A 16,034-nucleotide genomic window follows, 5' to 3' on the forward strand; every position below is an offset into this window, starting at 1 on the left:
GGCAAGAGTAAGGATCTGAGCAACCTTGACAAGGGCCAAATTGTGATGGCTAGACGACTAGGTCAGATCATCTCCAAAATGGCAGATTGTTATGCAGTGGTTGGTACCTAACAAAAGTGGTCCAAGTAAGGGCAACCAGTGAATCAGCGACAAGGTGCCAAAGGGTCATTGGTCCTTGTGGGGAGCGAAGGCTAACCCGTCTAGTCCAATCCCACACTATGGGGGAAAAGGCAAGTAGGCAGAGGCAGTGTGTGATGCTCTGGACAATGTTCTGGTGGGGAACCTTGGGTCCTGGCATTCATGTGGATGTTACTTTTACACGTACCACCTACCTAAACATTGTTGCAGACAATGGACACCCCTTCATGACAACGGTATTCCCTGATGGAAGTGGTGTCTTTCAGCAGAATAATGTCCCCTGCCACACTGCAAACATTGTTCAGAAATGGTTTGAGGAATATGACAAAGAGTTTAAGGTGCTGACTTGGCCTCAAAATTCCCCAGATCTCAAACCAATCGCATATCTGTGGGATGTGCTGGAACCACAAGTCCGAGTCATGGAGGCCCCAACTTGTTTACAGGACTTAAAGGATCTGATGCTATCTTCTTGGTGCCAGATACCACAGGGCACCTTCAGAGGTCTGGTAGAGTCCATGCCTTGATGGGTCAGAGCTGTTTTGGTTGCACAAGTTGGAGCTACACAATATTAGGCAGGTAGTTCTAACTTTGTGGATGATTGTTGTGTGTATATACTGATATTCAGATACAACACTTTCCTAGGTGAAGTGTGGCCTGCTGTACTGTAACTCTTCCCAAAAATAGTAGAAATTCTCCTTGAGACATTTTCAGACATGAAGACTTCATAGGTCAGGACAAGAAAATCCCCTGCTACCAGATCTGTAACCCCATACATTTACATATAACAGGTGTAGGTCATTAAATGTAGCCTGAGTGTATATTTAAGCATCCTGGCATTTATCTACATTTCTTTTTATAATGTAATTCTCATGACTTCAGCATGGACTGGAGACCTATTTGCTTATGCATCCCTGCAATGTGCTTACAGGATTTCTTAAATGTTTGAGCTTGTTATTCATGCGTGTTAAAAGTGAAAACATTATCACTGTGGATCTTTTCTCAGTGGCATGTTGAGGATTGGGAACCGTGGTTTCCCAATCCCCAACATGATTAAGGGTAGACTTGGGCGAATGTTGTGAATGTGTATGTTCCAGCATGCCAAGAGAGCTAGTTTGCCTATATCTTCAAAAATGGCCTCACCTTTATTGCATACATGTTTATTACTATTTAATCTGCCGGACAGGGCAGTCTGTTATGCAATGGTCACTGTGTGGCAAAACTGTACGTCTTTATATAGTTTTGTACTGCAAATATGATTCGGCTAGTTTAAATGGCAATAGAAGACTTTAGATACTTATGCTGTATTGTGGCCCTCCTGATTAAACATGTTTTACTTTCTGGGAGGAAATTGCCTGTATGGTACATACACCGCTTCTTCTGTGGCTTGTTTTTAAGTATGATCATGTTCTCATGTTCTTATGTTGTAATGTTATAATGGGCTACAATCCATAGCAGGATTACAATGGTGTCTCTGATATTTTCTGTGCACTATAAATGTAATATGTGGTCCTGTTGAGTGATCTAAGGTCACAAGCTCTGAGAGGGACCTCGGCATCAGTAATCTGCTTAGAATTAAAGTACAACTATGGTATTTGAGGCCCAATAAAGAGTTGTTTTTTGTTTCTTTTGTTTTTGTGTTTTTTCCTCCTGTTTTGCTTGTTTGCTTGTCTTTATTTTTCCTGGAACTTTCATACACTTATTTTATTTTTTCATCAGATGACAGCAAGACCATAAAGGGATAAAAATTAAGCGAGTTTGTTAAATTTAAGTGGATACTCTTGAAATATGCGTACAATGGTTATTTTAACCCATAATCCCATGAAAAATTGGTATTTACTATTTTCTCGGTTTGTCCTTCAGACTGCTATTAATGGTTCTGGACTTACCGTGGCAACCACAGTCACATGGCATATGATGTATTGAGCAGAGAGGCTTTAGAATGTCGCTTTTGAGCTCTGTCTGTATGACATCCTCATTCTCCCAACTCTGACATCACTTGACATGTTGAGAGCTGTGTGTCTGTGTAGCAAACTGACTGTCTCTGGCAGACATTTTTGCTTGCCAACCAGAGAGTAAAATGACGATGAATGCCTAAAAAATACTCGCCATTTAAAAAAAACAAAAAAAACATTGTATATGTGGCATTGCTGCTTTAAAATGTCCACACTGACAATTTTTCCCCCCCTCTCACGCAAGTGTCCTTCTTTCCAGTGCACTGGCCTGAAAACATGTTCCTACTGGTGTAGATATTATTCTTTGCAATCTACATGGCCACAGACCTAATTAAAAAAAGTGCCATAGATTTATGTTAAGTCTATGTGGTTAAAGACCTACTTTTACCCTCTTGTTTTTGCAGTGTGTGTTTCCTTGGGGTCCTGGCTCTGATCATAAGTTGGGCCTCCATGGGCCTGGAGCTTGCAGTGGCCGTGGTAAGTAAAACTTGCGCTCACGCTCCTTATAATACTTATAGCTATTCCTCCTGCTTTCAAGTGATGGGATTCTCTCCCACGCACCCCTTACCCTGTCTAAGAACGTTAAATGGAACGGTTAGTGGAAAAGTGTTTGGAGTCTGCAACAGGTCAATGCTGATGAAATAGCAAATCAGACCCCCCTTCCTAATTTTTAACACCACTGTCTCTTCTAGTTCAAGATAAGACCAGTACAGAATTTGAAGTGTGCAGTAACTGGCTTCTAATGCTTCAGATCTTAAGGGCTATCACAGAGGGTTAATTACTACGTCCTGCAGAAGGATCTGATTATGTTACAATAAATAACTCCTGACATACAAAGTATATCCATAATAGTGCTGGGAATGTTTGCAGTAGATAATTGCAATAAACCTCAAGATTCTCATCCCTTGCTTAGAATCTGAGACTGAGAATCTGCCTAATATTATATGTTATAGGATCACAATGCAGTTACCTACAGTTTCCCTTTTAAGTATTGTCATATTTAGTTGTGTTTTTCTAATAAGAGGGGGGGGGTGGGAGTTAGTAATTATCGCTACACTACAGTAATTAAGAGCCAGTCACTTATTTACAGCCTTGTGGCCATTAGGAAGTACAAGGCACTGGTATATCCTCTGTACAGCGCTACGGTATTGGTGGCACTATGTAAATAAATGATGATGCTGATGATGATGTTTAGAACATAATTTCTATAATAAGCTTTAAAACGACTGTCAAATTGTTAATGTTTAAAAATAAGTGTCCTACAAAACCATTGCATGACATTCAGGAGATAAACAGTATCTGTTCTTAATTTAACACTTGTGGCTATGGTCATATAGAAGAAGGGAACTGTGCGCTGTCCTGAATTTGAAATAATATGCAGCATTTCACTGCTGCCTCTTCAGGACAACAAAAGATAAAAGGCAGAAATCTCAGCCTTTGCGAAAATTAGGACAAACAGCTGTAAACTCAAGGCACAAAATAACTGGTACTCAAAGATTTGGCTCATTGGTTGGTTTTTGTCTGTGAAAAAAGTTATTTTGTGCTTTGGGAATAAGTCTGTTATTCATGTGCCAGTATGACGAGAATATATGTGTATATTTATATTGTTCATTCAGACTTGGGGAGTATTTGTGGCTTTAACGTGCTGCTGAGTTCATTCGCTAACCTCCACTCAGGATATCTAAACACACCACATACAGAGACTGCTCATAAACAAACACAAATGTCAAAACACATTTTGATAGTTGTCTAATATTTATCTCCTATATAGTTTGCTTATACAATTTTCAGTAGTGTTCCCGGAGCTTTGTCCTAATATTCGTTTTTGCTTGTTGGCTTTGTCAAAGAACTTTAATAGCCGCACATGAAGTCTTTTTAGAATAAAGTAGATGGACCTCTACTATGTTGTCCTTGGGACAAGTCCAGTGTTTGTGTACAGCAATACCATAACCTCATTGGCTGCTACTGCTGGACATCAGAGGTGGGTGATACTTTGCCAGTTTACGTGACATGTGCCAAAGGACTCGGAACGCAGGAATTCCTGAGCAACAAGCAAGTAAACAAAATATTGTAGAGTTGATCATTCTTTTTGCATCATAGGATCTAAATATGACACCATGGTTTAAAGGTAACGCAAGGACTTGTACGATCATCAATTTCCACAGGGAATAGGATAAAGACCCAATTTGTGTAAATAATCATTTTCTCACTAGTCATGTGGACATTGCATCTAAATCCATTGGATAAATATCACTATGTTTGAAACCCAGCCAATCTAAAATGGATATGATAAATATCTCATAAACTACTTAAAATTTTACTGATTTCTTGTCTAAAGTGAGTAATCATATGAAGAAGTCTTTTAATTCTGTAGACCATGTTTGGTCTCTGGATAAATAATATATTTAACTGTCTCACGTTTTGTTTTTTATCATTGAAAAAAAATTGACCACTTGTGACATTAAGTCACTTGCCAAATTACATGATGGGTAAATCTTGTACCTCTGTTTTGAAGTCACTCATATCACAAGTATTCTAGAACCCCGAACATGGTTTCTCATCTCTTGATCAATACATTTCCTGGTGTTTTCAGAGGCTCCCAATACCCAAAATAATTCGATGTCTGTTATCCTAGAAAAGTTTTGGTGGACTTTGGGTAACAGGGAAAATTGTTGCTACATTTTGATGTTCAAGAAATAAATTTTTGTATTCCGACTTTTGAAATCTGTGAAACTTTCCAGAATAAAAAAATATATATATTGCAAATCAGTTGTGGGATTTTATAACACGCCACATCAGGTAACTGGTGCAAAGCCCCTTTCCTGATCATTGTAAGTGGCCACATTACCACCGTTATCCGTTTTGTTATTACGTCTTCCCAGGATTCTATTTCCATAACCCCCATGACCTCATAGTAAAGTTGTGTCTACTTGTTAATAATGCCACCAAGCTTCAGTGCTCACACACAAGCGTTGTCAGTGCGCTGATACTAGTAACATTGTATTGTCACTGTGCACTAGACAGCGATTGGAAAATGTGCCTTGAATTTCTTGTTAGGTGGCACTGTTAAGAGTTTCTTGTTAGTGTTATGCTATAAATTCTCCCCATTTACTGGTAGGCACACCTAGTTTTAATAAACAGCGCACACATTCTAAGCTATTGTCATGTGACTATAGTCACGCGTGTTACATTAGGAACTGATATTATTTTTTTTTCTTGTGTTTTACAGTTGTGTTTATAGATTTTGTCACAATTCTCCAGTCTTTTTAAGAATTCTTATAAATGTTGCATATTAACCACCCACTGTCCCATACTTGTGGCCACACTATGTTTATAGGTGGATGTTTTTCCTCCTGACATTGATAGTGCAATGATTATTAGTTGCTACATTTTCTTTATTTTATTTTTTTAATTGAGGTTTATTTTATTTTTTATTTGCAGCTATTTAGCAGAGTTGTGTTGGCTATTTAGTTTTTGGGTTGTTTTTTTTTTCTAATGCATTTTGTCTTTGGCTGTCAAGGGCTCCAGTGACTTTTGTGTGGATCCTGACTCCTTTGTCACCACAGTGGTCGAAGGAAAATCTGTTCTGAACGCAGGTGAGATAATTTTCTGTATCCGCTATTGTAGTAACAGTGTCATATTAGAACGTTATACGGTGTAAACCACGGCATTGCATACCTGTATAAATGTTACAGTCCAAGTTAGCCACAATTTTGTTATTTGACACAGTGTAAAGATCTATGATGGTGGAAAAATGTTTTCTGAATATATCCTGTGAGCAAGCAGACTGATGCCAGGGGTGACTGCCGTTCTGGTAATAATGTAAGCCTTTACCTGACCCCAAGATGTGACTGCGTTCTAGCAGGCTGTATGATTCCTCTCCCCCGCACACCTATTAAACCTCACAGGCTGGCCACACTGCAGCTGCTCCCTAGCTTACATTAGACACCATAATGCTTGGGTTCATCTGGGTTAAAGGGATGCTTCCATTAGGGGGCTAAGAGGATCATATTCACACATTAACAATGTACAGATTCTTCAGGGATTTATCCCTTTGTCTGCCGAGCTTCTGCACTGTAGAGGATGACAACAGAATATGCATTTTTGCAGCAGATTTCCCATTGCTCTCTGTACTGTAAACTCCTTTTATTTTCAACAAGTGCTTTCATGGCTGGGCTAAATACAGTATTTATTAGAAGAACATTGCATGTATTCTGCTGTGGATTATGTTGCCGGTTGTAGGCATATATGCTTCAAAATGGAGATTTATATAGGGGTTGTTTTCTTTTTAAATTAGATGACCAAGTCTTTATCACCCTACCCCCAGAACTCTCCTGCCAGCTCTTATTCACACCTCCTTCTCTCCTGCTGTCCGACACCACGCTCCTCCTAGTGGCTGCAGGAGGTAGTACACAGTGTTGTTCGTTAACACTCGCCTGTATGCAGGCGCCAGGAGGAGAGATGGGAACTGATGTCCCTAGAATTATAACACGAGACCATGTTCTCTCATACCCTGTTCACACTGTCTCAAAAACCCGGGTTATTTCCGGGGCAAGCCCAGACGACCCAGGTCAAAGCTAGATGGGAACGGGTCCAGGTCTAATTCCCGGGAGGGTTATTCCCTGGTCCGACCCGTGTAGGCTCCAGTGTGAAAGGTGAGACCAGGGTTTCTCAACCCGGGTCTCACCGAAAGCTATTGTAAAGTTTAAACAAAAAAACCATAAGAGGAGCCAATCAAAGCTCCTCTTGTGATGTTGTTCCTCTTGTGAACACCGTATACCCTGGTATTTGCTGGGGTGTCCTGCACTGTCACCTGGCAATATCCCGGTTCATAAAACCTGGATATTGCCAGGGCAGCAGTGTTATAGTGTTATCATTGTAGGAACAGCCCTGGACTTAATTGCAGTATTATCAAACGGTCAGCTCTCCAGTCCGTTCCAGAAGCCAACTTTATTTTACCCTTTGTAGCTGAAGCTTTCATCTCCAGAGCTTCTCATGCCTAATTAAGTAGCGTGGCATTTTGAACTCTATAGGAATGCCATTTAGGAGATCAGTGGATGATGTGACATATGGGCAGTCGAGAGTTACTTTAATGTTAGATTGGTCCATTCTTTCAAGTGCAATAATTACTTTGGAGGATAACTGCCTAGCAGACATTTACCACTTCATATCTTCTTAGTGAAGATTCCATTTTCGATCATCTGAAGTTCCAGCCTCCTCTGAATGAAATGACCTATTTCTGCATTTGCATTATGCTTTACAGATGGCACTTAGTGGAGCGCCCATTCTTTTTTCCTGTCTCGCATTACTGTCAACACATATTCCCCATCCTTTGGGGTTGTGTTGATCTAGGGAGCTCAGACGATAAAGCCAGTGTGGAGACCGTTTTTACATCCGCTTTACACATCGTACAACATGAGAAACAAAGGTGTAGTTCCTTTTATATCCTCTGACTAGACAACCATACACCTAATGTCTCCTACACCCAGTGAGGGGCATTTAAAAAAATGACAACCGATTTTCGTTGCAGTAATGGTCCTCAGTAGCACGCTATACCTATTATGCCGTGTGTACAGGAGAATGTTACCTTCTGTGAATCGGCAGATACAGGAGGCGGGGTTTCCCCATCTAAAGGGAGGAGCATAGCACTGGGATTATCGGCATACCAAGGGTAAACCATTCTTTCCACATACTAGCACCAGTTCAAACCGGGCATACAAGAGCAGTAAGCTGATACTGATTTTATAACTATATAGTGTATTTTTACACATTTTTCTGATTCTGTTTCTGCATGATCTATGCAACTGTTATTATAAATGTTACTGGCTGTGAACAAGGTAATGAAGAGGAGAATGCCGCAAGAAATGCGAGGAAAGATGTGGCTTCTTAGTAAATGTGTTTTCATAGATTTTAGGCATGGTAGTAAATTACAGAATAAAATGATCCAGTCCCAAAACATTTGTGATTAAAAGGTTCTGCACCCATCAAACAGGAGAAACATTCTATTTTCAATATTGAATAATTGATAATAGTCTGTATATAAATCAGTCAGGGTGGGTCAGTGGGATAGAACAATCACCTTCCTAATCCTGGGTTATCTGCAGCTTTGTTTTGTGTGAAGCAGTCTGTTATCAGCACTGGAAATGCAGCACAAGAGGGTGATTGTGGAGGCTGCCAGTGTTGTGTATTTACTACCTTCCAATCCAGTTGCACTGTGTGTTTTCTCTTTATTTGTTAAATAAAGTTTTACCCAGAGAAAAGTTGTACTTAATTCTTCCAGAACGCGGTGATCATTTAGGAGGATGTAAATGAATTCACCTCCGTTTAGCTACTGTTTTTGGGGCTTGTTTCAGAATGAAATAAAATGTTTGGTGGGCAAAACAAACGTCTCCTATTCCCCTTCCAAAGCCGCAATTATGGGTTCCATGTTGCATCAGACACTTTGTCTACCTCTAATGTTTTTGGAGTAAAAAAAAAATAATGGAAGTTTTAGCATTAGCATCTATGCATTGTGTATTTTATTGCCTGGAAAGCACTTGCCCATGTCCTGCACATCATCCGGTAAACTGTAAGCGCAGGTTAGGCTGCAGAGGACAGTTGTGCTGCATTGGGCTAATTACAGTTTAATGGCTCAGCTGAACAGTAGACAAGACGTACAGAAAAGATTCTACTGGGACAGAGGAACAGCTGCTGGGACCAGCCCCAGAGTCGGCTAATGAATTATAGAGAACATCTGTCAGCTTCCATTGGCTGCTTCCAGAAGCTGCGTGCATGCTTTCTTCTAGCATCCATACGTCTCTGGAGAGCTACATGAAATATTTAGAGGTGCCTTCATTCAGGCACCAGGATAGAGACTTTAACAGAGGGCTGTGGAGGCTGGAAAACACTTCTGAGAGCTTAAAGGAGAAATAGAATCATTATCATAAATGTGTTACTATGCGATACACACAAATACATAGGTTACAGAATAGGTACAGTCTGTCTCTCCACAAGTGGGAACTGGTATGCCTTCTCTGGTTGGGTGAAATGTAATGTTACTCATAGAATTGTAATGGTCAGAATATCAGGAAACATCATAGAATAGTTTTGTGGCTCACTTTCGGACTCGGAAGTCTACAGAACATGGTGTCTCAGAACACGGTCCCCTCACACCTCTACCAACCTTCATAGTTACCTTATCACCATAGATGGAAGTGTTGCAATAGCTAAAGCTGGGTACACACTACAGAAATTTCGACCAACTTTTTATGCAGAGCGATTTTACATGCGATCGATGATCCAATCGCTCGGTCCATGGACTGCATACACACTAGCCTTGTTTAGGACGATAAAGGGAAGAGCGGACGTCCCTCTAGCAACTTTTTACAGCCATGTTGTGGTGAGCAATGACTGTAATTTCGTACTCACTGTTGTGGATCGGTCGGAAGTTTATACACACTACACAGCGGAAACGAGATTGGACCAAAAATATTAAACGGTACGACCAACCAAATGAGGCGACAATCGTCCATTTGGGCAGACTTTCGACCATCGTGTCACTGCACACACTGACCCGACTTTTAAACAAGCGGTCGTATGTTGACTGTTTGAGCCGATTATTGGATGAAAACAGTGTAGTGTGTACCCAGCTTAAGCCCTTTTGCTTTTAATAGCTATGGATTAAGATCAGTAATGAACACCTATTGTGGATGCGAGAGTTTGCTAATTTAAAGAAAATAGCCCCACCTACTACCTGGTGCTGGTGATTACAGTGATAGTAATCCCTGCCTTTGTCTGGAAGTGTATAAGAGAGCAGTCCGTCCATTGGAGGTGGATCAGGCAGCCAATCAGGTTTCACACTCCCTACACACCTCCTATCCTAACACATAGAAATGGATTAGCAATGAAAATCCCTCCTCCTATGAGACGTTATAGTGCAGTGTTCTTCTGTAAGAACACAATTTCTCAATTCTGGACAAATTAACAGAAATCCAAACATCATCATCAAAAAATGACTGATATTCATTTGCCCTTTTTTTATCACAAGAGAACTTGAATTCAAGAGATAAGGAGAGAGGGCCTGCGCCTGTCCCCATCCCTGTTCCTCCCACTCGCTTATCCTCCAGCGTCCACCCAAGGATTACTCATTGTGTTCAGCGACCAGAGTAAAACTTTACTATTACATGTTTCTTTCGTGTTTTCTTTTTTTACTTTATTTTAAAATTTATTTTCAGTTTATTCCCCACCCCCCCCCAAACAAAAGCAAAGCCTTATGCTGTAGTCAGCCTATTGGATGATCAGGCCCTGATTCACCATCTAATACAGCATTTACAAATATTTTTTCTTTCTCGTTTACCTTTTTGCTAATGTTTTCCATAACGGAAGCGCGTGCAGCAGGCATAAGCCATAGCAGTTACCCTTTGTGTCAGTTGTTGCTGGTGTTTCTTCCTGTTGGTTTTGAAATATATATTTTTCTTCTGGCTGGTGAGAGCTGAGAGGCTGATCTGTCTGACAAGAGCCGCTCATTAACATTCTGAAGTTCAAGCAAGTCTTTAATTAGACGGGGGCAGGTGATGTTTACAGCCTCTCTTCTCAACTGTATTTCACAACAGAAATCCGGTATATCCCAAGGTATCGCTCTACTTCTCCGGCTGGAATTTATTCAGCGTTTGTCTGTTCACAAGACAATCTGATTTGCAAATCAGGCAAGCTTACAGCGAAGGCTTTAATTATTGATGGCGTGCCCTTTTTCTGAAGCTAAACAAACATGAAATGAGTACGAGAAAGTCCTTTGAAGAATTTTATAATAACTATAAGTCTCCCCTTTTAAATCAAAGTTGAATTATAATCAGTGATCAATAAATAATAGTTTTGATACTTGACCATTACAATGAGCAATAGTTTTGTGAGTTACACAATGACCTACTGCTATTTCACAAATATATGTCTAAAGATTCCCCCTTCATTGTCCTTCCCTTATCCTTATCCTCCATTCCTCCTTCTCTCCTTCTCTCCCCCGTGTCTCTCTGTCAGTCTACCCCACCCTTTAGATTGTACGCTCCTTTGAGCAGGGTCTTCTCTCCTCCTGTCTCCACCACTTTTAACTCTGCTCACCAGCTACCTAGCCCTCCTTCTCGAGGACCCTCTTCCCCCGTCCCCTCTCGCTCCCTCCTCTTCCCCCTGGGGGTCTCCCTCTCTTCCGTGCCCTCCTTCCTAGGTGCCGCTGTTGGCGGACCTACCCCTTTCCCCTCCCCACCTCTCTAGCTGTGCCCTGAGCTCACTGAGTTACTGTGATTATTGTTTACTGTTCTGTGCTGTCTCACCTCGTATTGTAATTTTGTTTGTCCCTGTAAGGCGCTACGGACACCTAGTGGCGCCCTATAAATAAAAAAAAAAATTAATAATAATAAGATTGAAATACCTAACTGAAGGAGTTCTATTTGGTGCCCTATGCCGTTTTCTTAGCCTTGACAGTAATCTGGTTGTACCGTAGGGAAGGATATGTCACGATAGATCACCACAGAGGTGCACTAGGTACCCCATGGAAACCCACCATTGAGCAGCTCATGATGTACCAGGGTAGCATATGCCATTGAAGTACACTGTAGAGCAGCAAGGAAGAATGTGATATCACTTCTCCATATAGCACGGCTCTATATAGGGGTTAGCAGAGGTTTGGGGGTAAATGTATCAAGCTGCGGGTTTGAATAAGTGGAGATGTTGCCTATAACAACCAATCAGCTTCAAGCTGTCACTTTGTACAATGCACTAAATAAATGATAACTAGAATCTGGTTGCTATAGGCAACATCTCCACTTTTTCAAACCCGCAGCTTGATACATTTACCTTCTGGGGGTAAATGTATCAGGCTGAGAGTGTTCCGGTGGGTTTGAAAAAACAATCGGATTCTAGCTATCATTTATTTAGTACATTCTACAAAGTGACAGTTAGAATCTGATTGGTTACTATAGGCAACAACTCCACTTATTCAAACCCACAGCTTGATACATGTACCCCCTGGACTCTTTATAGCAGACACTAAAAGAGATGCACGATCGCTTGCTTCTTATCTGTCTGCTACAAAGATATCTGCAAGCCAAGGAGTTAGCCGTGTTCCCTTGGGTAAACAAATGTGCCTGTTTTAGATTAATAGTACTGGAAATTGAATTTGAACTAGAAAACAAATATCCATGTACTTGTTACTAGCCCTTCTTAAATGGTAAATATTCCTGTAAATGCAGGTTCTATTGATGTATTTAGGCATGCATTTACAGCCCTCGTTTGTCTAATTGCACGGCTACAAGTGACTGATGTAAACACACAATGTATATTTAATGATAAAGGTTTTCCATCTGTATTCCCCATGGCCGCAGATCTCTATACTACTTGACTTGTGTTATATTATGATACTAAACCTTGTGCTGAAATCCGCTCATGGTATCCGGAAATATTACATTTTGTGTCTTATTTTTATTTTTTTCCAGAAATTTTAAACTATTATCTTTCCTGTAACCCTGGATCTGCTAATCCTTTCCAGCAGGTAGGTCTCTCCCCCATCATCGTTCTATGCAATGTAGGTGTTCTCTGTGCTAGATCAGGGGCATACACTAGTTTGTGTAACACATCGTGCGTGAATCACTCTGCACAGACGTGCGCTCAGATGATCCTATGCAGATACATAGTGTGGGGACAGAACGCTGCTGAATGTACAAAATATATCCATTAATCCAAATAGCAGTTGAGTGATGTTTTGTCAAATAAGTTTGATCACCTTTTTTAGATGTTTAAGATATTTGGCATTGTAAACCTCCTAATGACTATGTGAGTTATATGATTTGCCAGTTGTCCGTTCCCTGCTTGTGTGAATAGATAGAGGTCATCCATGAACACATCCCAAAATGACAGGATCCTGTAAATAAAATAGCTGCTTATAGTGTCTACATCCACATTAGCGGCCTTCTAGAATATGACATATATGTGATTACCATTCCCTGTGTTCCTAATCAGCTAGATGCCTAAAATTAGCATTCTGGCCTTTTAATAGCCGATATTAGGTGCAGACGTTTGGTAACTGTCCACATGGAGTGCATGCTACATAATTGTTAACTAGGGAGATCATTAAACGTCTTTCTCATAAAATCACACATACATATGTGTATTCTCTTGGAACAGTCAGAATATGTCTCTTTGGATAAATAGATGATAACATTCCTGTCTCGTATAGATGCTGTCCAGCGGCCATAAAGCTCTGGTGGAGATGCAGGATGATGTTCTGGATCTCTTGCGTTCAGCAGTTAAAGATTACCCTAAGTCTTTGGTAAGAATCTCATGCATAGTGTACTTGATTGGTCATATTATATGAACTTAATTTTTAGCTAAATAAATATTAAACATGTTGGATTATGGCCTTCATCTCCTATCGGAGTGTTTGACACAACACTTTTCTTGCTTCGGTTTTGCTGGAACCTCCCATTCTTCTTTTGTTGGGGAACCAGCTCCATGATCGCTCTCTCCTTCCACAATCATAACACTGGTGTCACTGCCTCCCAAATGATCAGCACAGACACTCCCCTCCTGACACACACAGTGCTGCTGTGAGCCATCTGATTGGCTAATAACCTGGGGGCATCATGGGCTGGCTGGAGATGTAGATTGAATACAAGAAGTTGCTCTGTCCCTAATCGAATGCACTTTAAATGGTGTTATTGTAAGAATGATACATTGCTAAAAACATACTAAGCTTGTATCATAACTGTATCCATCATATAGTTATACTTTCTGTAAAACTGTAGCCAGGTTTCTTTTATTCTTGCTTCTAATTAGTGGTAAATGATGGAGTACATTCAGTAGTAAACATAAGTATCTGAAATCAGACATGTAATCTGATTTTAGGAAGCTGCTATTTGTCAATTACCAGTGATGGAAACAAGACCTTTGTGATGATAGATACCGAGACGTCTATTGTACGACGAGAGTTTAGTCCATTGCTAGAACTACACAGGATTCAATGTTTTTGGTTTAAGCGTCTCTGGAACATGATTTTGTATAAACCAACATTCCAGTGAACACTTATTTTATCACTTATAGGACAAACTTGTTAATATCCAAGGGGTTCTCAACTCAACAGAGATTAACCTGCAGCATCTGACAGCTTTGGTGGACTGCCGTGGTTTGCACTTGGTAAGTAGCAGTAGGCTCTATGATTACTAGGTCTGCCAGGCCTTCTGCCTCTGGATACTAAGCTGTGACTTGTGTTTGTTCCCTGTAAGGACTATGTCCAGTCTCTCACTGGTTTCTGCTATGACGGAGTGGAGGGGCTCATTTACCTGGTCCTTTTCTCCTTTGTCACTGCCCTGATGTTCAGCTCCATCGTCTGCAGCGTGCCCCACACCTGGCAGCAGAGGAGGTATGTGAGTAACAGTATTTACTTACTTTGTGTGTGTGTGTGGTCCCGTCTGTGCAGACAGGTGCCGGCAGGTGAAGACAGGGGGCAGGAAAGGTTCTTCATACACAAGGCTGCCTGTCTATCTGGGAGAGCTTCACTTCTGAGGATGTTGTGTGCTAAGATCGCATTATATGATCTGTATGATAAGTTATCCTCTAGGTACAATTATTCTATGATTTTATATGTTCATTTACCACTGGGAATTGACGCACGTGGAAGCTCCCACTCCTTCTATGCGTCACAACTAATCTAGAATATGTAACTGATGCTCCACACATACTGTCAGCTTAGCATTGATTATCAGACCAGTTGAGTGTCTTGTATTTGTCTGAAGGTAGAGAGTGATATCGCATGAACAGGATCTCCCCACTCTGCTAATAGGGAGGTGATAGAGTATTGGTACTGAACTCTTCATTGATTTACAGTTAGCAGCAGTAACAGGTTATAAGAGAAGGTTAGTACAATAGATCTGTTTCTATTACACACAAACACTTATTGGTTTAGTCATTGTGGGAGAACTGACCAGCAATGGATTAAAGACGTTTTCTGCCTTTGGGGAGAACCATGTATTTGGTATGTAGAAGGGTGGGGTGTGGAGATTGAATTCTATATTAAACAGCAGTTGGTCAAAAGTGGACAACCCCTTTTAAACATTATTTTATTCATTTTTAAGCATTGTTCTATACTGTAAATTGCTATTTGCATGGTTCAGTGTGATTATAAATGTAAGTGCTGCTGCCACCTTGTGGTTGTTTTGTGAAAAGCAGATTTTGTTTTCTCTGCTGTGTAATAAGACATAACTTCAATTTGCTAAGTAGTTTTCTTTGCACTAAATTTGAATTGTTACCTTCTAAAATCATAACTAATCTAGAGAACATTTTCATGAATGTCATTTTATTTTGTAATCTTCTTGACTTAATACCTTTTTAAGTTGGGTACAAAGCTGTGCTTTTATTTTTTGGCACCCAGATATAATAAGCAGGAGGACTTCTCTGCCGCTAATAAAATATATTTGGACCTTAGAAAAAAACAGTTGCATGCACTGTGCCTTTAAATGTTGCTTAAATAATGAATGATTCTTTTTGGAAATCTCTGTGGTTATGTGAGTGTCTGTCTGTTTTTCTGCCTAGCAGGGCCAGTTATGAAGAGGGGGAAGAGGAGACCACCACACCGGGGACACGACAGACTCATGACAACCTGTACAGGGTGCACATGCCCAGTTTGTACAGCTGTGGCAGCAGCTATGGGAGTGAGACCAGTATCCCAGCAGCCGCACATACAGTCAGCAACGCACCTGTGACAGAGTACATGTGAGTCACCATCTGAGAGATCACTCCTAGTAGAACGTTATGTTACCTGTGATAGGATGCACTGTGACCTGTATAGAATGTCCAGTGGCTGTGAGCGTTGTTACATGCATATAAAGGTCTTACGCTCACCAGCAATAAGGGTGTTTTATTAACAGGCTTGAATTCATTGGGGGTTAAATACTGTAAAGCTGTGCAGTACAGATCTGAGCT

General features: G+C 40.7%; 1 protein-coding gene across 4 annotated transcripts in view; it reads left to right on the forward strand.

The window, feature by feature from the left end:
* Positions 1-16,034, forward strand: part of TTYH3 (tweety family member 3) — a 92,244-nt gene that overhangs the window by 61,297 nt on the left and 14,913 nt on the right. Inside the window, exons 6-12 of one of the 4 annotated variants that reach the window (XM_075179540.1) lie at positions 2,495-2,567; positions 5,611-5,686; positions 12,554-12,609; positions 13,294-13,386; positions 14,157-14,249; positions 14,339-14,479; positions 15,645-15,799. In XM_075179540.1, coding sequence (XP_075035641.1) covers positions 2,495-2,567; positions 5,611-5,686; positions 12,554-12,609; positions 13,294-13,386; positions 14,157-14,249; positions 14,339-14,479; positions 15,645-15,659 — 547 coding nt within the window. In that variant the 3' untranslated portion in view covers positions 15,660-15,799. Of the gene's footprint in view, positions 1-2,494; positions 2,568-5,610; positions 5,687-12,553; positions 12,610-13,293; positions 13,387-14,156; positions 14,250-14,338; positions 14,480-15,644; positions 15,825-16,034 lie in introns of those variants that run through there. The other 3 variants (XM_075179541.1, XM_075179538.1, XM_075179539.1) reach the window with 3 other exon arrangements.

Source organism: Mixophyes fleayi, chromosome 7 (assembly GCF_038048845.1).
Source record: "Mixophyes fleayi isolate aMixFle1 chromosome 7, aMixFle1.hap1, whole genome shotgun sequence".
In the NCBI taxonomy this organism is placed as follows: domain Eukaryota; kingdom Metazoa; phylum Chordata; class Amphibia; order Anura; family Limnodynastidae; genus Mixophyes; species Mixophyes fleayi.